This window comes from Salvelinus fontinalis, chromosome 21 (genome assembly GCF_029448725.1).
Source record: "Salvelinus fontinalis isolate EN_2023a chromosome 21, ASM2944872v1, whole genome shotgun sequence".
NCBI classification, from domain to species: Eukaryota; Metazoa; Chordata; class Actinopteri; order Salmoniformes; family Salmonidae; genus Salvelinus; species Salvelinus fontinalis.
This window is the reverse complement of record NC_074685.1, coordinates 1,976,347-1,998,854: the sequence shown is the minus strand read 5'-3', so window position 1 is coordinate 1,998,854 and position 22,508 is coordinate 1,976,347. Positions and strand designations below refer to the sequence as shown.

Genomic DNA, 22,508 nt, shown 5'->3' with positions numbered 1-22,508 from the left:
ACACCAGTAGGTGTTGTTACCTGATAGCATGACAGTGTCAGAGTATTACCAGGCCTCTGGTAACAGTCTCACCCTTCCACTGTTAATTATCTTCTGCACTACACAGCCTGTTGTTGAATTACAGGTTAAGAGGAAAAGGTTGAAATAGACATGCTTGTTTATCAGAAATGCCCACAACTATAGCAGTTAATATACAATGACATGTTTTTATTCAAACAGAAAGAAAAAGCTGTAGTCAGACAAGGCAATATTACATAACTGAAATTCACCTAGTTATACAACCACAGAAACGCAGGCTTGAAAAACCTGCCGAACACAGCACCCTCCCCAAACACTCTTCCAGTGACAAGAGCCAACATGCAGACGCTTCCATGTACACAAACATACTGTATTCAAGTTATGACTCACCTTGAGAGTATTACAGTTAGACTTGGATAGTGCCAATGTGGACTGCAAAACTATTTCGTTTGAAGTTGTATAAGTCAACTTTAAAGTTTGAGTTAAGTTAGATAAAAGTTTAAAAAAGGAGGCCAATCTCAATGTGCCCTCACCGAACCTATTCTCCCGATAAGGGCCTGCGTCCTATTCCCTTTATAGTGCACTACTTTTGACCATTGCCCACTGGGTTCTGGTCAAAAGTAGTGCACTATTTAGGCGATAGGGTGACATTTGAGGCACAAGGACGGCGTCGTCCTGGTAGCAGCATGACAGCAACACAAAGGACACGTTTTCCTCGACATGCCTCATCAAGTCCCACACAGTGGCCCGGCCCGGCCGCTCACACAGCACAGCCTTTCATAGACACCTCCTATCCACCGTTTACATAGCAAAAATTAGTTATTGTTTTTTTTTTTACATCCATTATTAGACAGTGGCAACGCGGAACACTAATTTAAACCAACACATTTTCTAGAGGGACGGCTTTAGGCAGAACACAACAGTATCGTATCACATGCAAAACGATACGACAACAATAACGTCTAATGTAACTGGCCCCTCTAACAGTACAACTGGTCCCAGCTTGGCCCCTCCCAGTTGAAATGGTCTAGAACCGCCACGGTAGACATCCAGAGCTCCAGTCTGGAGGGGCGACGAAGGAGAGGGTCCCCCGATCTGAAGCCTCCCCTGGTCCCTTGTATACCTCCAGCCCTCCAGAGCCGTAGCTGGCACGTAGAATTGTTCATCATGTCTGTTTTACATCCACTGTATGAATCCAGCACCTGAAGAGCCTTTGTCTTGCATCCAAATGGGCATCGTGTTCCCTATATATATAGTGGACTACTTTTGACCAGAGCAGTGTGATACATAGGGAATATGCTGCTATTTGAATCAGAACCTCTGTTAACCCGCTCTCTGCAACTTAATGTTCAACACAGGTTAACATTTCACTTGGATCAATTATATTAGTGTTGGAAACAAAACAAATTAAAATGATAATAAGAGAGGTTAAAAAGGCTCAACGCAGCTGTTTCTATAGCAACGTTAAATCATTTCTGGGTAACAATGAAGTACCTTAACGTATTTTACTTGTTTTTATGTTGTTTAAATGTATCTTTAACGCTGCATTGTCAGAAAAGTATCTTTAAGTAAGCATTTCACTGTTAGTCTACATCTGTTTACGAAGCATGTGACAAATAACAGATTTCCATTAAAAAGGGGGAAAAGGGTTTGTTAGCAACAAAATAACATTTGGTAGGAGTGTCTGGGAGTGGTCTGAGTGGGGAGGGAAAAACTGAAAACTAGCTGTTATTGGCAAAGATGTTTGGAACTCTTGATATTGGCCTATTAACCTATTTAAAACATGGTGATGTCACCATGGAAAGCCGAAACTCCCGCCCACCTGCTGATTAGAAGATCCTGAGTATAATGTATTTTCAACCAGCAACTATCAGGAAATAACACTGCTTAAAATAAAAATTTAAATAAAAAACACTTTTACAGAGTTAGTTTCATCAGCTGTTGTACAATATTATACAAAACACAGGGGGAAAAAACTGAATTTTGACTGCACTGGGTCTTTAAGGAAATGACTTTAGAGTGACATTAAATGAATAGCATTTTGGATTGTTTTAGTACTTCAGGACATGCTGCATCTGGAAACATGAGTGCATATAGAGAGAAAACAGCTTGTGTGATTCAACTTTGTGGTGTCAATATAATAACGCAAAAATGGATAATGAACCTTGTAAAACAACCGTGCATTATAAACCACACTCAACCTTTGGGGATTTAAACTAGTGAACAGTTGGCATCATATTAAACCTGGTGTAAGGGAGGATTCTTTTCCTTTAGTCAGATGATGTAATATACATTGCTACTCTGACAGGCCTTTGAACAAACAAAACCACATTCCAATGTCAGGTAACCACCTGAAACATGAAACTGCTGAAGCACTTAACTGACTTTTGTTGGAGAGAAGACATTTTGAAAAGGTTCTTCTCTGGTCATTAAAAAAACACTAGACTGGAAGCCATTTCCCCAGTAGCAAACAAACAACAAGGGTCTCGCCACAATAAACACAACTGCAAAGCAATTATACTGAAATATAATAACGTAATACAATCTCTTTATAACTCCGACCTCACAGAACTGATTCTATTGCTTTTGTTATCACACGTGATACAGTTATTAACGTCTGTCATATCCATTCATAATACATTAATTTAGACAGCTCAATAACACAATCCCTACCCCCTTATTCAATTATTTGGTCTAAAAAAAAAATATAAAAAAAATTAATGGATTAACATTTGCAATAACAAAGAAAGCAAATCCGATTTTAAGTGGCAAATCAAAGTTGTGAAAAACCCACACAGCCTAGTTAGTAAGTGGCTGGTGCCATTAGAATAGAGGTCATAGCGGGACAGACACACTATTGTCACACTAAAGAGTCGGACGACCGCGAACCTTCCCGTCCTGGGAACTTCATTAGAGTCTTATTCAGGAACGCAGCTATAGACGTGGACCTCTTCACCGCGGCTGAGCCCGAGGATGTCACCGGCCTTGTGGGTCTCTCTCCTGTGGACTGGGATGAGGAGCTACCCTCGGTGGAGATCAAGCACTGAGGGGTCCCTAGCATCTCTAGAAGGTCCATTGGGCCGGTGCGACTGAGGTACTGCCAGGCCTTCTTACCACTAGTATCCCTGAGGGCCACGTTGGCGCTGAACTTCTGAACCAGAAGCCGGATCATCTTGTTGTTCCCGTGGATGGCAGCCAGGTGAAGAGGCGTGTAGCCACAGGTAGTCTTCACATCCACGTCCAGTTTCAACCCGGCTTTGTTGACTCCGTACCAGAGTGTGTTGAGGACCCGGTGGTCTCCATGTTTAGCGATCCAGTGCAGGATGGTATAACCAGTGATGAAGTCTCTCTTGGTGAGGAGGCTGGGTTCATCTCTGAACAGGGTGTAAATGTCAGCCCAGAATCCAGCTGCACCCTTCACCAGCCAGTCATGCTCCTTGGACTCCAGGGGTACCAGGTTGTGCCGGTGGAAGTAGGAGCTGTCATGGCCACTGTTTAAGCTCTTGTTACTGGAGGTCCCAGATCGCATCTCCCCCCTCAGGTCTCTGTAGCTGGGTGTACGTGAGGTGGGGTGGGAGAAGGAGTGGCTGATGCTGAGGTTGGAGGAGAGGAGCTGGAGACGGTTGTGCCGTGCCGAGACGCCATCCTCCGGAAACCGTTGGTCCAGGTCGGCTCCGAGACTACGACACATGCGGCTGCGGAGCTGGGTGCTGATTCGCTGGACGGCGGGTCGGAGGAAGGGTTCGGGGGCCGAACCAGGAATAGAGGTGGACTCGTTGGACTCTGACCCGTCATCGTCATGGAGATAACCTGTGGAATGGTGCCATGACGATGATATGTCCACCTCGTTGTCAAGGTAACCGGTGGAGTGATGGTGAGGCCCGGGGGCTCGCTTCTCGGCACAATGCATCTGAGAGAGCTGCTCACCCGAGAGAACCTGGTAGTTGAGGGCTTCATAGCTGGCCCACTCATCTCTACGGGAACCCTGGGGCCACTCATCCCTGGAGTCCAGTGATGGGGCAAGGAGGAGGCTGTTGTGGCTGTGACGGGAGGAGAGGCCAGAGTCAGCCTGCTGGTGGTACTGCTCTGAGTAACCAGAAGACCTACCACTAGCAGCAGCGGGGGTGTGGTACTGGTAGTCCATGGGTAGGCAGCATTGGGGAGGCTGGGGCTTGACCCCGGACTGGGGAACAGCAGCTCTACTCTCCTCCGGATACTGGCTGTGAATGTCAGGGATAGGGACTGGGTCAGGGACTCCATCTTGTTTTGGTCTGGGCTGCTGTGGAATGCTATGGTGGAGGTGAAGACTGCCATCCAGGTTGCCATTACTCCTTGTCACCTGGTGGGGGTCAGGGGTCAGGTGAGCAGCAGAAGGACTGTAACCATCAGATAAACAAGGAAAGGAGCTGGCATGCTCTAGAGTGGTGAGCAGTGGCCATCCTGTAGCTGCAGAGGCTCCTCTGTGGTCAGCTTCAGAAGTCTTCCTCTTTGGCTGTACTGCATTCTGTGGCACCTGTGCTAGGTGAGGCTGATGTGCCGGAGGTTTCACCTCTGTGTATAGGAACTCAGGGGGCAGATAGGACCTCTTGGGTTCTATTGACTGCTTGCCAAGTGTGTAACCACCCATGTAAATGCCTTTGTGATTCAGTTCTGGGACTGAAAGAGGGAGAGTCACGGGTTCTTTATCCCATTTTGCTTCTATGCTCTGACCACTCCCATCTTCTGACCCCTTTGATATTGCTGCATTGTAAGATGGGCGGAACGGTGCCTCTCTGTTGCTGGATGCAGGAGGTAGCGCATGGTCGGTCACATATGGCGAGGAGCTTTGGATAGGCTTTTCGAAGTTGATTGTACTTTTCACATTGTTTTTGTTTACAATTCCAGCCGAGGACAATATCTTTTCTGTGAGTTGGATGGTGTTGCCCGGTGGAACGTGGAACTTCTGATGTGTGACGGGCAAGTGCGTCTCGATCAATTCCTTCTGACCTCTCTCCTGGTTTCTGTTTACCGGATCTCTCGGTGAGCGGTCTTGTGGCGCAGGTTGTTGTCCGGTGGGGAGTTTTGGGGAATGGGATCCGGCGGTGATATCTCCTCCAGCAACATGGCCCAGAAATTTCTTCCTCAATACAACGTATCTAACTCCCTCCTCCGTTTTCACCACAGCCACGGAGTTAATAAACGTTTTAAACAGTTCCCGATTGTGCGTCTGGTTCTCGTGGTCCTTTACAAACGCATTGAAGTGCGCCAACAATTCAGCGTTCTTCACTCTTCCACCGTTGCACCGGAGAAAGTACAGCACCGAATCCTGAGTAAAATCGGTGGCCATTCCGTCTGTTTGCTCCAAGCCCGATGGAGTGTCAGATGGGTTTTTTTCTGCGCCAGTGACAATTAACTCCGCCCCATCCGAACATTTGCAACTCCACCTGCATACCTGGGGCGTATTCATTAACCCGATTCTGTTGCAAAACGTTTCTTAAACGGAAGCAAACGGAACAAAACCGGCCGGGACCTACATGCATTTGTCCAATATAAAATGTAGTTTTGCTCGGTTTGCTTCTGTTTGGTTCTTAAACTGTAAACGTTTACGTTTTGCAACAGAAACGGTTTAGCCTACCCCAAACGGAAAACGCAAACAATAGTATTTATTGGAGAAATTCAGGTAGGCCCCCCTCCGTTTCGTTTGCTTCATTTGGTTCTTAAACGGTAAACCGTTTCCGTAATTAATACACCCAATGTTTGGTTCTTAAATGGTAATTCATTGCAGAAACAGTTTACAGTTTAAGATGCAAACAGAGCAAAATGAGATTTGAAATTGGCCAAATGCAGGTAGGTCCCTCCCCATTTCGTTAAGAAACGTTTAGCAAAAAAAATGCCCTAATAAACCCCTGGGAACTAGGCAACGTGCATATGTTGTACTGCTGATGGTTTTGTGGCTTCCATTACAGCTCCATCTAGTTGTCGCGCCGGGGATAACAGTTGCTGACAACTAGCATTTTTAATTGATTTAACCTTTAACAAGGCAAGTAAGTTAAGAACACATTCTTATTAATAATAACGGCCTACCCCGGCCAAACCCTAACCTGGACGACGCTTGGCCAATTGTGCGCTGCCCTTATAGGACTCCCAATCACGGTCGGTTGTGATACAGCATGGAATCGAACCAGGGTCTGTAGTGACGCCTCTAGCACTGAGATGCAGTGCCTAAGACCGCTGCGCCACTCGGAGCCCATTTTAGCTAAACCTTTGTCCTCTTAACCTTACAAATGAACTGTTCTAACCTGCTGTGTAAACAAACCACCAGTTCCGACAAACCATCAGCATAACCAAAAAAGCAATGTGATGTCACATAAATTAACCTACCTAAAATAACGCTACGTTGCAGTTTAGAAACGTGGAAAACGTTTAAAATCATAGCCTACAGCATTTGTTGGCTGGTCGCAGTCAGGCCTAAATCCTTTAATTGCTGTAATCTTATATCAAATGTTAAGATATCCTGTTGTTCCATTCTCTACCAATTGAGTACATTAACTTAGTCGCTCTAGAATCCGCGTTGCCTCCCACCATTTTCAAATGCTCCGTCTGTTGCCTTGGGTCTGGTTTTCAAGACTAAATGCAGCCAGTGAAGTTAATGCACATCGTATGTCCAGCAATATGCGGAATGACACAATGAAGCCACTTTGATACACAGTAACATGATAAAGACAGATTATTTCACTTGTTTTTATTGGTGCCACAAGTTGTCAGCAGTACATCGGCAGTTACCAGCACCCCAGAGCAAGAGCCTTTTGGCAAATAACAAACAAAAAACAGCATGTTGTTTCTGAACAGCAAAGATCAGGTGAATTATGGTAGCTACATCTTCAAACCCTCTTCTTGATTGGATCTGAAATGTCACCCTATTCCCCCCCATAGACCTATAATAAAAAGTAGTGCACTATGTAGGGTATAGGGTGCCACTTCAAACAAATCCCTCTTTTTAACAAAGCTGTTTATCTTAAAACATATTGCTTCATTGGGTAAATTGATTCACTTCTGCATCATCATTAATGACAGTAGCTTGTAACGTTCGTTCTTTGGTTAAACTACTACAGCACACTGTGACGGGACAAAGACAGGAAAGTTATGGAAAGGGGATATTTAAGATGATTAAAACGTAATAAGCCCTTTGAAACAACCATTCAGTACTTGAGGTTAACATAGTTCTACACGCTTTTACAGTCAAACTCTAAAGTGACATGTTTTGTGAGGGGTTAAAGACAACATGCTGAGAATGAGTTTTTTCTTCTTCAGGAAATAGAGGAAGGTAAAGAAAATAAATATACTGATTGAAACTTAAGATTAGTTAGGGTCAACAACAGAAATAAGATGACACGACCTTACATTAGAGAAATATCATCACAGAGAGAAGTAGTAATTTGACCTTTTTTTTGAAGGACAAGATTATTCCTTTATCTATATCATTATATTATATATTTTTTTTATCATTTTATATTTGTGCTCAACAAATAGTTATGAAATAGCATATTTTTTTGGTGACTTTTTTGTGCTCAATCGAGGCCTGGGGTTGGTGGATAAATGCCATGACAGATTGAATACTGAGACGTATTTTCCTTGCAGCTCAGGTAGAGAGGAAGAGAAGGCCTTGGTTTCATCCTCTTCTTCTCTATGAGACACCGACGGGTTGGAGAGGGGGGCAGGGGGAGGTGTGGCCATCCCGCCTGACCAACAGGACAGGACTCTCCTCTAGAGGCTCCTCCCCCGTTACCGCCGTCCCTTCCGGAGCGCCCCCGTTCTCTTCGTTGTAGAGTCGTTTGATCCCCTCGTAGAATTCGTCGACCTCCATCTCCTCCACCTTAATAATAATATTATTTGTAAGCACATAATAAAATACATCACTTATAATATAATACATTTGTATAGAGCTTTTCAGTCATCTCAAAGCTCTACTACAATAACATAATACCATAAACACAAGATGCTTTCATAATCAAGGCAAGTCAAATAGCAATAGTATACAGTGCATTCGGAAAGTATTCAGACCCCCTCAACTTTATCCACATTTTGTTACGTTACAGCCTTTATTCTAAAATGGATTCAATATAAAACATGTTCCTCAATCTACACACAATACCCCATAGTGACATCACAATACCCCATAGTGACATCACAATACCCCATAGTGACATCACAATACCCCATAATGATAAAGCGAAAACACGTTTTTAGAAATGTATTAAAATAAAAACAGAAATACCTTATTTGCATAGGTAGTCAGACTCTAAATTCAGACTCTAAATGGAGCTCAGGTGCATCCTGTTTCCATTGATCATCCTTGAGATGTTTCTACAACTTGATTGGAGTCCACCTGTTGTAAATTCAATTGATTGGACATGATTTGGAAAGGCACACACCTGTCTATATCAGGTCCCACAGTTGACAGTGCATGTCAGAGCAAAAACCAAGCCATGAGGTCGAAGGAATAGAGCTCGGAGACAGGATTGTGTCAAGGCAAAGAGCTGGGGAAGCATTGAAGGTCCCCAAAAACACAGTGGCCTCCATCATTCTTAAATGGAAGATGTTTGGAACCACCAAGACTCTTCCTAGAGCTGGACGCCCGGCCAAACTGAGCAATCGGGGGAGATGGGCCTTGGTCAGGGACTCTGACAGAGCTCCAGAGTTCATCTGTGGAGATGGGAGAACCTTCCAGAAGGCCAGCACTCCGCCAATCAGGGCTTTATGGTAGAGTGGCCAGACGGATGCCACTCCTCAGGATTTTTATTTAACTAGGCAAGTCAGTGAAAAACAAATTCTTATTTATAATGACGGCCTACCCCGGTCAAACCCTAACCCAGACAACGCTGGGCCAATTGTGCGCTGCCCTATGGGACTCCCAATCATGGCCGGTTGTGATACAGCCTGGAATCGAACCTGGGTTTGTAGTGATGCCTCTAGCACTGAGATGCAGTGCCTTAGACCGCTGCGCCACTCGGGAGCCCAAAAGACACATGAAAGCCTGCTTGATGTTTTCCAAAAGACACCTAAAGGACTCTCAAACAATGAGAAACAAGATTCTCTGGTCTAATGAAACCAAGATTGAGCTCTTTGGCCTGAATGCCAAGCGTCACATCTGGCAGAAACCTGGTACCATCCCTACGGTGAAGCATGGTGGTGGCAGCATCATGCTGTGTGGTTGTTTTTCAGCGGCAGGGACTGGGAGACTAGTCAGGATCGAGGCAAAGATGAACAGAGCAAAGTACAGAGATCCTTGATGAAAACCTGCTTCAGTGCACTCAGGACCTCAGACTGAGGTGAGGGTTTACCTTCCAACAGGACAATGACCCTAAGCACACAGCCAAGACAAGGCAGAAGTGGCTTCAGGACAAGAGTGGCCCAGCCAGAGCCCGGACTTGAATCCGATCGAACATCTCTGGAGAGACCTGAAAATAGCTGTGCCGCAACGCTCCCCATCCAACCTGACAGAGCTTGAGAGGATCTGCAGAGAAGAATGGGAGAAACTCCCCAAATACAGGTGTGCCAAGCTTGTAGCGTCAAACCCAAGAATACTTGATGCTGTAATCTCTGCCAAAGGTGCTTCAACAAAGTATTGAGTAAAGGGTTTGAATACTTATGTAAATGGGATTTCATTTTTTTTTTAAAATACATTTGCCCCCAATTATTTTTGTTTTGCTTTGTCATTATAGGATATTGTGTGCAGATTGATGAGGGGGAAAAACTATTTCAGAAATTTTAGAATAAGGCTGTAACGTAACAAAATGTGGAAACAATCAAGGGGTCTGAATACTTTCTAAATGCCCTGTATCTAGGTAGGTGTTAAAAAAATACTTTACTCCGGTTGATGAAGCAGCCAAGCTCTCACCTTGCGCTTGGCTGACTGCTTGCAGCGCAGGGAGACTTGGTGGGAGTGGTGGCTGGGTTTGGCTGGTCCATGGACCTGGAGCAGGGTGGTAGAGGAGACCCAGGAGAGGCTCCTGTCCCTAGGGGCCGTGAATGGCGCCGGTGGGTCTGTGTCCGGGGAGGGGAGCCTGGTGTTGGACTCTCTTCCCCGGGTGCAGGGATCCGGGTCCAGACTGTGGTGTAGGGACTGGTAGATGTACACAGTGTTGGGAGGCAGGGAAGCTTCCTGTGTGGACAGGTGACGTGACACCAGCTCTCGACATCGGATCAGCTGAGAACTGTCAATCTAGGGGTGGGAGATAAATGAAAGTCTTGATTATAATTATGTTAATAGCTAGGTTTCCATCCAATTGGTGACAGATCTTCAGGCGAATATTCTAAAATCCACATTAAAATATGCGCATTTCCCATCGATTATCATGTCACCAGAATTAATATTTATTGTAAAGGAGCATTAAACTCATCAAAGTGCACTTTCACCACCCTGTGAAGTTCATAACTTATTTAAATCTGTAGCCTAATAAACTGCATGGTTTCCCCGAGTCCTAGTGGGAGGACCACACACCATATCATGGCGTGACTCCATGTTTACTTCGATATGATGGTTATTATATTGAATATTTGCACATAAGGGCATTTCCACCACATAATACATTTTACCGACACAAAAAGAACCCACCATGTCAAACGAACAAATGATCTGTCGGCATTTATAAAATTGTACCGAAACGTCCCGTTTCCATCACAACTGTTGTGACTTAAAAACAAATATATATTATACAGTAATGCCTTTACATAACTGTGGATGGAAATGTGGTTAGAGTCAAAATACAGGCTGACTATATTATGCAACCAACGGCAACAGTTCCGAGAGGCATCCTGATAATACCGCAGATATATATTTTTTAAATAAGTGTGATTCAATACGTGGGAGGGACTACAACATCCATGGTATCCCCTGTATTTGCTCTGGGTTTTAGTGAACAGGTCATACGAGAACGAGAGATGGCTTATTCCACAATAGCAGAAAATATTTTTGTCATCTCAGAATGTTCTGGCAATTCTCACACAGGAACTTCATTGGGAGGAAGGATGTTTGAGACATGCTTTTTTACATTCGTATCACAAACCATTTTTGAGAAAATCATGATGAAAGTGGCAATTTTAAGCCCTTTTAGACCCACAGAGTGTACAAAACATTAAGAACACCTTCCTAACATTGAGTTTCACCCCTTTTTGCCTTCAGAACAGCCTCAGTTCATCAGGGCATGGGACTCTATAAGGTGTTGAAAGCATTCCACAGGGATGTTGGTCCATGTTGACTCCAATGCTTCCCACAGTTGTGTCAAGTTGGCTGGATGTCCATTGGGTGGTGGACCATTCTAGATACACACGGGTAACTGTTAAGCGTGAAAAACCCAGCAGAGTTGCAATTCTTGACACACACAAACCGGTGCACCTGGTACCTACTACCATAACCGGTTTAAAGGCACTTACATATTTTGTCTTGCCCATTCACCCTCTGGCACACATCCACAATCCATGTCTCAAATTGTCTCAAGGCTTAAAAATCCTTCTTTAACCTGTCTCCTCCCCTTCATCTACACTGATTGAAGTGGATTTATCAGGCGACATCAATAAGGGATCATCGCTTTCACCTGGTCAGTCTGTCGTAGAAAGAGCAGGTGTTCTTAATGTTTTGTACACTCAGTGTGTGTATGCTTCCTGTAAGACCTTACGATCTGTGATACATCGTGAAGTCATAATATAATAACATAAAAATGTACATTATATGTCATTAACCAATCACAGACCTCCTTTAGGATTGCACATTCAGTAAATCACCAGCAGAGGGAGTTCCCTTTGAATCCATTTCCCCATTCACTGTGTTGGTGGGGTTCATTAAATATATCAGAACTTCAGAATTAGCAGAGAGCCCACACTGGATATTGTATTTAATTGTTGAGTATATTGATTAAAACAATATGGTGTTAAAAATCAAAAGAGTAGTTGAGATATTTATATTAATATGTTTAATGTTGAATAAATGAATGTAAAACATTGTATAGTGAACATGTAGTACCTGTGTTTTCCTGAGCAGGTTGATCGTGAGAGCCAGCCAGTCAGGGCAGATATTCTCCAGCTCCAGGGTGACGAGGGCCAGCGCCAGCATGGATCCCCGGGAGAGGGGCTGTAGCAGGGCGCTGTCGGCCAGGCAGTAGTGCAGCTGCTGGGTCAACACCGACAGGTGCTGCGACGGGTTACACCCCACCAGACCCACCATGAACCGTGGCTTGCAGGACAGCACCATGGCATGGAACTGAAGGAAAACAACAGCCAGTTAGTTAGCGGTCAAAGTTTTTTCACTAAACTGTTGTACATAGGGCTGTAGCGGCGGCTGTTTTACCGCCACACCGGCAGTCATGAGTCATGACCGCAGACAAATTCCACGTGACCGTTGAGTCATGGTAACCTCCTTTTAAACACTCTGGACATGTGTTAGTAGTACCCAGCTTGTCAAACAACCACCAGGTCCTAATGGCCTGGTACTCAGGGCTCTATTGTCCCTCCATCAGGTCCTAATGGCCTGGTACTCAGGGCTCTATTGTCCCTCCATCAGGTCCTAATGGCCTGGTACTCAGGGCTCTATTGTCCCTCCATCAGGTCCTAATGGACTGGTACTCAGGGCTCTATTGTCCCTCCATCAGGTCCTAATGGACTGGTACTCAGGGCTCTATTGTCCCTCCATCAGGTCCTAATGGACTGGTACTCAGGGCTCTATTGTCCCTCCATCAGGTCCTAATGGACTGGTACTCAGGGCTCTATTGTCCCTCCATCAGGTCCTAATGGCCGGGTACTCAGGGCTCTATTGTCCCTCCATCAGGTACTAATGGCCTGGTACTCAGGGCTCTATTGTCCCTCCATCAGGTCCTAACTGCCTGGTACTCAGGGCTCCATTGTCCCTCCATCAGGTCCTAATGGCCTGGTACTCAGGGCTCCATTGTCCCTCCATCAGGTCCTAATGGCCTGGTACTCAGGGCTCTATTGTCCCTCCATCAGGTCCTAATGGCCTGGTACTCAGGGCTCTATTGTCCCTCCATCAGGTCCTAATGGCCTGGTACTCAGGGCTCTATTGTCCCTCCATCAGGTCCTATTGGCCTGGTACTCAGGGCTCTATTGTCCCTCCATCAGGTCCTAATGGCCTGGTACTCAGGGCTCTATTGTCCCTCCATCAGGTCCTAATGGCCTGGTACTCAGGGCTCTATTGTCCCTCCATCAGGTCCTAATGGCCTGGTACTCAGGGCTCTATTGTCCCTCCATCAGGTCCTAATGGCCTGGTACTCAGGGCTCTATTGTCCCTCCATCAGGTCCTAATGGCCTGGTACTCAGGGCTCTATTGTCCCTCCATCAGGTCCTAATGGCCTGGTACTCAGGGCTCTATTGTCCCTCCATCAGGTCCTAATGGCCTGGTACTCAGGGCTCTATTGTCCCTCCATCAGGTCCTAATGGACTGGTACTCAGGGCTCTATTGTCCCTCCATCAGGTCCTAATGGCCTGGTACTCAGGGCTCTATTGTCCCTCCATCAGGTCCTATTGGCCTGGTACTCAGGGCTCTATTGTCCCTCCATCAGGTCCTAATGGCCTGGTACTCAGGGCTCTATTGTCCCTCCATCAGGTCCTAATGGCCTGGTACTCAGGGCTCTATTGTCCCTCCATCAGGTCCTAATGGCCTGGTACTCAGGGCTCTATTGTCCCTCCATCAGGTCCTCATGGCCTGGTACTCAGGGCTCTATTGTCCCTCCATCAGGTCCTAATGGCCTGGTACTCAGGGCTCTATTGTCCCTCCATCATGTCCTAATGGCCTGGTACTCAGGGCTCTATTCTCCCTCTGACATCAATGCACATTTTTATGGAAAATAAACACTAGGCCCATCTTACTTTTAAAACTCACGTCACTGTGATGAACAATTTGAACAAAGAAGTTCAACAACACTCATACACATTTCAGAGCTTATGCATATTCATAAGCTTATGCATATTCATAAGCGCAAGCCAGAAAAAAAATACCCGAATTAAAACTATGATTGTGCCGCAATACAATACATAGCCTACCGCATATTACACACGGCAGAAAAACATTAAAAAAAAATGATTTAAGATGTCTTTGGTACATAATTGGTCTAGCCTATACTCCAAAATTAAACAAATTTGAGTAATTGCCTTTCAGTGGGGACTGTATTATTATGCATGGGGCTGTTGGACTGTTTACGCTCCTAAATGTCTATCCATGAGTCTGGGAGAGAACTTACAGCCTTAGGCGATGCAGTTGGTTCATTGATTGTGCAGGGCGGTTTACAGTTAACCTAAAATTATAGTGCATTTGAATAGCCTAGCAATAGGGAATTCTGTCTAGGACACTACTTCAAGCCTCTAGTGGTGGTTCTGTCTAGGACACTACTTCAAGCCTCTAGTGGTGGTTCTGTCTAGGACACTACTTCAATCCTCTAGTGGTGGTTCTGTCTAGGACACTACTTCAAGCCTCTAGTGGTGGTTCTGTCTAGGACACTACTTCAAGCCTCTAGTGGTGGTTCTGTCTAGGACACTACTTCAATCCTCTAGTGGTGGTTCTGTCTAGGACACTACTTCAATCCTCTAGTGGTGGTTCTGTCTAGGACACTACTTCAAGCCTCTAGTGGTGGTTCTGTCTAGGACACTACTTCAATCCTCTAGTGGTGGTTCTGTCTAGGACACTACTTCAATCCTCTAGTGGTGGTTCTGTCTAGGACACTACTTCAAGCCTCTAGTGGTGGTTCTGTCTAGGACACTACTTCAATCCTCTAGCGGTGGTTCTGGCTAGGACACTACTTCAAGCCTCTAGTGGTGGTTCTGTCTAGGACACTACTTCAAGCCTCTAGTGGTGGTTCTGTCTAGGACACTACTTCAAGCCTCTAGTGGTGGTTCTGTCTAGGACACTACTTCAAGCCTCTAGTGGTGGTTCTGTCTAGGACACTACTTCAAGCCTCTAGCGGTGGTTCTGTCTAGGACACTAGGACAGGACTATGAATGTGGTGACGGAACCCAATACTCACAATGTGTAGAAATTCCAGCGGTGTGGCAGCGTGCAGGTCCCAGTTCAGTTTATCCAGAATGATCCTCTCCATTCTCAGTATCTCTGATGGGGAGCAGCCACATCTGCTGCTGCTGGCCAAGTCACACAGCAACGGCACACGCTGCACACACACAGACACACACACAGACACAGACACACAGACACAGACACACAGACACACACACACGACTTTTGGTTAGTTGGGTTCAAAACAACAGCAAACAAGCAGAAAGGCAGCCCACCAACTCTGCCCACCAACCCTTTCCACTCTGCCCACCAAATCAAGTTTATTTTATATAGCCCTTCGTACATCAGCTAATATCTCGAAGTGCTGTACAGAAATGTACCAACCCTTTCCACTCTGCTGGTGTAGTATGTAATGGTTATGTATTCACTAAGGAGACTGGTGGTGTCGTATGTAATGGTTATGTATTCACTAAGGAGACTGGTGGTGTCGTATGTAATGGTTATGTATTCACTAAGGAGACTGGTGGTGTCATAGGTAATGGTTATGTATTCACTAAGGAAGGACTGGTGGTGTCGTATGTAATCACCTCGTCCTCCTCGCTGGTTTTGGCAGCCAGGAAGTAAGAGGCGATGGCGATGCAGCGGAGGTACTTTGGACGGGCCTGAGTAGAGAGAGAGAGACTGGGTCAGGAGGACTACGTGATGCCACTAGTACTCATTGTCTAAACTCAGAACCCTGGGTTCCAAATGTTCCCTGTTCAGACAACAGACTAGAGCCAATACTTTATACTAGATATCTACCACCCCCACTACCACTATCAGATTAGTGCCATAAAGGAGACTAGACATCTACCACCCCACTACCACTATCAGATTAGAGCCATAAAGGAGACTAGACATCTACCGTCCCCCTACCACTATCAGATTAGAGTCATAAGGGAGACTAGACATCTACCATCCCCCTACCACTATCAGATTAGAGCCATAAAGGAGACTAGACATCTATAGACATCTACCACCCCACTACCACTATCAGATTAGAGCCATAAAGGAGACTAGACATCTACCACCCCCCTACCACTATCAGATTAGAGCCATAAAGGAGACTAGACATCTACCACCCCACTACCACTATCAGATTAGAGCCATAAAGGAGACTAGACATCTACCACTATCAGATTAGAGCCATAAGGGAGACTAGACATCTACCACCCCCCTACCACTATCAGATTAGAGTCATAAGGGAGACTAGACATCTACCACCCCCCTACCACTATCAGATTAGAACCATAAGAGAGACTAGACATCTACCACCCCACTACCACTATCAGATTAGAGCCATAAGAGAGACTAGACATCTACCACCCCACTACCACTATCAGATTAGAGCCATAAAGGAGACTAGACATCTACCACCCCACTACCACTATCAGATTAGAGCCATAAGGGAGCCTAGACATCTACCACCCCACTACCACTATCAGATTAGAACCATAAAGGAGACTAGACATCTACCACTATCAGATTAGAGCCATAAGAGAGACTAGACATCTACCACCCCACTACCACTATCAGATTAGAGTCATAAGAGAGACTAGACATCTACCACCCCACTACCACTATCAGATTAGAGCCATAAGGGAGCCTAGACATCTACCACCCCACTACCACTATCAGATTAGAGCCATAAGGGAGACTAGACATCTACCACCCCACTACCACTATCAGATTAGAGCCATAAGGGAGACTAGACATCTACCACCCCACTACCACCAGATTGGGGGGGGGGGGGGGGGGGGGGGGGGAACGTAGCCTGTGTTTTTGTCCCCCCCACGTTGGTTCTGAAATCACCATCACCCACTAATTAACTAGTCATTTTTGTAAATTAAGTGTTTGAGCTAGTAATGTATAGAAGGTAAAGTGGAATATGAGCAAAACATTTTAGTGAAGGGGGGGGATTCGTAATCAATAGTTACATATCGGGATATTATTTTAAATGATATATAGTATCGTTTTGACAATATCGTAATATTATTTTTGCGCTAATTGGCTGTGCCTGCACAAAAACTCAAAAATGTTTTCAGCACTTTTATTTCCATGACGGATCAAAAAACTCATGGCTCTTGTCTCTCTGTAGCAGAAATATTTTATTTTAAATGTTATTTGACCTTTATTTAACTAGGCAAGTTAGTTAAGAACAAATTATTATTTACAACATATGGTGAGCAATATGTTTGACACAATGAATCACAAAAGTGTCAAATCGCAATACAAATAGAATCGTGACATTCATACTATCGTATCCTGAGGTCCCTGGTGATTCCCAGCCCTAATGGCTAATACAATTTTTATTGTCCGTTGTTACTTATGAAAAAGGTTTCAGTACTTCATCTAGATAACATTAAAAACCCGTTGGCACCTTACCTTTATAGTGCCTAAAAACCTGTCCAAAATACTGATGGCTAGGGAGAGGGTCTCTGGATAGAGCTTGGTGTCACTGTGGAGGTTAATGAGCCAGCACACAGTCTCATCACGCTGGGCAGGGGAGATGTCTGTATCCTAGGGAACAACAGAAGCAGAGGAGTCAGTTAAAAAAAATAAAAAATAAATCACAGGACACATCGCAGGTTTGTTGCTGAGGAGACATAGCATGAGCGTCAGTAAACAGTGCTTCACATTCGGAGAAAATTAATTTAGGCTATAGTATCAACGCACAAATGTATTAAAACCACTCACTTAAATAACTTACAAAAGTCTCAACCAAAGTCAAAATCATAGGCTTGATTAAACTACAGGAACAATATATAAATTAGAGAAAGCACATGAATGTCAATGAAAGAAACAAATGCTGCTAACATCTCTGTTAAAAGTATGTTGGTCCCTTGACAACAAAGTAAATGAGAATGTTAAGACCATGACACAACTGACCTTCTGAACCGACGTGCTTAATTAAGGAGCCTGTATTCTAGCTTCGGTATGCTGCTAGCAGAAGTGAACGTCTGTGTCTTGCATAAATCCCTTAAAGGGATACTTCTGGATTTTGGCCCTTTATTTACTTCCCCAGAGTCAGATGAATTTGTGGATACCATTTGTATGTCTCTATGCCCTGATTGCACGCCTATAGGTAACTGCTAGCATGCTAGACGATACCCATAGTCTTCCAATCATTGCGGTAGCGCTAGTTAGCAAATGCGGTAGCGCTAGTTAGCAATTGCGGTAGCGCTAGTTAGCAACTTCCTTCAAACTGCTCGCAGGGATATAAAAATGGTATCCACAAATTAATCTGACTCTGGGGAAGTAGATAAAGGCCCTCATTGCCAAAATCATAGGTCTTAGTCGCACAATTTTACATCTACACTGAAAAAAAAATATGAATGCAACATGTAAAGTGTTGGTCCCAAGTTTCATGAGCTGAAATAAAATACTTTTCCATGTGCACAAAAAGCTTTTTTCTCTCAAATTTTGGGCACAAATTTGTTTACATACCTGTTAGCGAGCATTTCTCCTTTGCCAAGATATCAAGAAGCTGATTAACAGCATGGTCATTACACAGGTGCACCTTGTGCCGGGGACAATAAAAGGCCACTAAAATGTGCAATTTTGTCATAAACACACTGCCACAGATCTCAAGTTGAGGGAGCGTGCAATTGGCATGCTGACTGCAGGAATGTCTACCAGAACTGTTGCCAGAGAATTGAATGTTCATTTCTACCATGGGTATAAAATTGCATTTTATAGATGCACAGATACTGTGACGAGATCCTGAGGCTCATTGTGAGACCTATTAATTAGTAGTCCGCGAGCAAAACAACCAATCTACCAGGACCCCCTGTTATTGTCTTGACATGCTTGAATTGGCTTTACTGCACTCTGTTTTTGGGGACAGGCTGTGCCCGTTACTGCACTCTGTTTTTTGGGACAGGCTGTGCCCGTTACTGCACTCCGTTTTTTGGGGACAGGCTGTGCCCGTTACCGCACTCTGTTTTTGGGGACAGGCTGTGCCCGTTACCACACTCTGTTTTTGGGGACAGGCTGTGCCCGTTACCACACTCTGTTTTTGGGGACAGGCTGTGCCCGTTACCGCACTCCGTTTTTTGGGGACAGGCTGTGCCCGTTACCGCACTCCGTTTTTGGGGACAGGCTGTGCCCGTTACCGCACTCCGTTTTTTGGGGACAGGCTGTGCCCGTTACTGTACTCCGTTTTTTGGGGACAGGCTGTGCCCGTTACCACACTCTGTTTTTGGGGACAGGCTGTGCCCGTTACCGCACTCCGTTTTTTGGGGACAGGCTGTGCCCGTTACCGCACTCCGTTTTTGGGGACAGGCTGTGCCCGTTACCGCACTCCGTTTTTTGGGGACAGGCTGTGCCCGTTACTGCACTCCGTTTTTTGGGGACAGGCTGTGCCCGTTACCGTACTGTTTTTTGGGGACAGGCTGTGCCCGTTACCGCACTCCGTTTTTGGGACAGGCTGTGCCCGTTACCGTACTCCGTTTTTGGGGACAGGCTGTGCCCGTTACCGTACTCCGTTTTTTGGGACAGGCTGTGCCCGTTACTGTAGAGGCCAGATGAGGAAGGTCAGAGTCCTCTATGTTGGAAAAAGGCTCAATATCAGGCTCTGGTGGCATTGGCAGTAACAGCTTATCTTAACTGAGGAGGTTTTAGAAACAGACTGTGTCTGGTTCGTTGGACTAATAACTAGGGGAGAAGTGAAAGCATGAACCTCCGCCACAGCAGGTGGTTTAGTCAATGCCCCTTTACACTCACAAATGAAAGCAAATGCATTCTCCCCATAACTCTGACCTCAGGTGATATAGATAGCTGTACCAAGGAAATAACAATTTCCCCACCTCCATGGTCTAACATTGGCAGCAGTTAGCCTAGCGGTTAGAGGCAAGCCAGCAAAAATAAAAAATAAAATACCTGTATGTACGCGTGTCTTTCGAAGGAGTTGGGTTAAAAGTGGAAGCCAAATTTCAGTTGGACCTTGGGTGCAATTGACCAATACAGTCATTTTAATGACCTGCTACTTTTCTCTTTCATATTGACAACAGTATGTTATGTGTTGTGGGACTCACCTGACTGCCGGGCGATGGCTTTTTGGGCACGTACACCTTCCACATCAGGGCTTCCCTAGAGGCGGCCTTTTCCAGAAGAAAAGACAGCCTCTGGCTTTCCAAGGGTTCGGCAAACTTCATATTCACCCTTGGATACGCCTCCCTCCTCACTGGATACAGCTACCTGTAAATGGCAGCCAAACACACAGAAGAAGAACGTGTTTTATCATCAGTCAGTGGAGTCACAGAGTTGGGTCTGGGAGTTCATTATTGACTATTCTAATCTGACACGACTAGCCTCCAGTTTAGTGGAAAAAGGGCTTTTACAAATATGCATTGACTAGAACAACACAAGCAAGAAGTATCACACACACTAGCAAAGTTTTTTTTACAACATAGCTAGCATATGTTTTACAAGATGTTCATGAATAGTATTACGTGTAGTGAACATTAGCGTGAGCAACAATGGTAGAATCGGTGCTTCGCCTTTGCAATAAAATCACCCCAATTTAAACTGTTTTAAAACGTGTATTTTTTCATATATAGATACCTATGTGTTTTAATAAAAAATCAACTATACATGTATCGCGCTTGTCTGATTCTTTAAGAGCACCGTTAGATGAAATGACACAAGTGGATCTCTCTTGAGACACAAATGACTCAAGAGAGATCCAGAGATCAAGATAGCCAGAAGGAAAAACCCTTAACCTGTCCCGACCATCTTCCTCCTGCTGGCTTTCACAGGTTCTGCCGTTACTTCTCCTGTAGCCTCTTACTGGCAACTTCAGGAGAGTCGGCAACTTTTCTCATGCAGAATGCAAATTTATCTTACCATTTCTACCGATCTGGGTTCCAGTTATTGTTTTCATATGTACATGATGTACAAATGGGCAAATTTATATACCTACAATTGCATGCAGGCAAAGTAGCCTATAGTTCTATTTCTATGCATCCTTACTCAACATTGACAGGAGCGCTCCAAACAAAAGACAATGACTAAACTGACAAAAACTCATAAAATCAAATGAAATAAACCAAAAACGTGTTTCTCACTAGTGTAGCATAGGTTTGTCGCGCTCTGTAAACAACGTGTCCACTCCCGACAATGAGAACGGTAAAAGACTGGAATAATAATGTATTGAATATATTACCAGCCATTACCGTAACCAAACAAACATTATAGATTAGAAATGAACTACTGGCGATATATGTAAATGGAGAATTGAGACACTAACAAAGCAAACAATTAAGTTATGAAACAATAAATGTGCACAGATTGGCAGGAGAGAGCACATTCTGGAGAGAGAAGTGAATTATGGGTCTTAACCACAATCCCTTTCTTCTTCTTCTCGTCCCTACGGCCTCCGTAATGGATTAGATCACTGAGATGGTTGCCAATAAGACAGGTGTCTGTCTCGTGTGCCACAAAAAAACTAAACAAAAATCTACCGCTCGACCCCCCCCCCCCGAAAAAAATATTGGTTGACCAACAGCATAACGACCAAACGATCGTCTAATTACAGTCAGCCCTGCAATACTCATACAGTAGGTTGACTGGTGAGCTTATTGTTGGTCATTTCACAGTGGTTTCTGAGTCCCGCAATAAGCGCTACGACATCACGATTTGTGAGAACTCTTCAGGGTTGTGTTCTGGGAGTGTCACTGAGTAGGCTGATATACCCCATTTAATAGGCCCAAGATGCACTGGTAAGGCCCAAGATGCACTGGTAAGGCCCAAGATGCACTGGTAAGGCCCAAGATGCACTGGTAAGGCCCAAGATGCACTGGTAAGGCCCAAGATGCACTGGTAAGGCCCAAGATGCACTGGTAAGGCCCAAGATGCACTGGTAAGGCCCAAGATGCACTGGTAAGGCCCAAGATGCATAGGTAAGGCCCAAGATGCACTGGTAAGGCCCAAGATGCACTGGTAAGGCCCAAGATGCACTGGTAAGGCCCAAGATGCATAGGTAAGGCCCAAGATGCACTGGTAAGGTCCTACATTGTGATATAAGCATGCCCCTAATGCAATCCTGAAGTCTGTACATATACAGATCTTTACTTTTGTGTCAAATTAACAAATTATTGTAATTTGTTTAATTTATATATCACATTTCAACCTTGTTTAGCATCATCTAGTCCAATTGTGGGACAATTCCAAATTTTTGGGGGGTTTGCATCAGTTTCAAATGGGAGATTTTTTATTATTTTGAAGGCTAACCGCAGATTCAACGATTGTTGCTCACGCTAGTGTTCAACACAACACATTGGTAATTGTAGCTAAACCATTTTAAATCGTATATCGGCCAAAATATTTTGCTGTGCGACCTGAATTGTTTTTTAGTTGGGAGCGCCAATGCTCCAAAAAAATAAAATAAAAAGTACACACCCCCAGCTGATAATTGTTGCAATGATTACAGATCATCATACTGCAGCCTCTGAGTGGC

The 22,508-nt window shown here is 44.8% G+C and overlaps 2 protein-coding genes across 6 annotated transcripts in view; both read right to left on the bottom strand.

Moving 5' to 3' along the window:
• Nucleotides 1-186: 186 nt before the first annotated feature.
• Nucleotides 187-5,689, bottom strand: LOC129818047 (ankyrin repeat domain-containing protein SOWAHB-like). Its single transcript, XM_055873578.1, has one exon. The coding sequence runs from the start codon at nt 5,462-5,464 to the stop codon at nt 2,879-2,881; it is 2,586 nt and encodes an 861-aa protein (XP_055729553.1). The 5' UTR covers nt 5,465-5,689; the 3' UTR covers nt 187-2,878.
• A 1,035-nt stretch (nt 5,690-6,724) lies between these two features.
• LOC129818048 (cyclin-I-like) overlaps nt 6,725-22,508 on the bottom strand; it is a 45,853-nt gene continuing 30,069 nt past the window's right edge. For 3 of the 5 annotated variants that reach the window (XM_055873580.1, XM_055873579.1, XM_055873581.1), the window contains 7 exons: nt 20,086-20,244; nt 17,435-17,569; nt 15,598-15,672; nt 15,024-15,164; nt 12,017-12,253; nt 9,896-10,219; nt 6,725-7,870 (listed from right to left, as the gene is read on the bottom strand). In XM_055873580.1, coding sequence (XP_055729555.1) covers nt 7,682-7,870; nt 9,896-10,219; nt 12,017-12,253; nt 15,024-15,164; nt 15,598-15,672; nt 17,435-17,569; nt 20,086-20,244 — 1,260 coding nt within the window. In that variant the 3' untranslated portion in view covers nt 6,725-7,681. Of the gene's footprint in view, nt 7,871-9,866; nt 10,220-12,016; nt 12,254-15,023; nt 15,165-15,597; nt 15,673-17,434; nt 17,570-20,085; nt 20,249-22,508 lie in introns of all 5 variants that reach the window. The other 2 variants (XM_055873582.1, XM_055873583.1) reach the window with 2 other exon arrangements.

What these genes read in the sequence shown, in the direction of transcription:
- LOC129818047 (XM_055873578.1), bottom strand. Translation starts at nt 5,464, where the DNA reads ATGAATACGCCCCAGGTATGCAGGTGGAGTTGCAAATGTTCGGATGGG.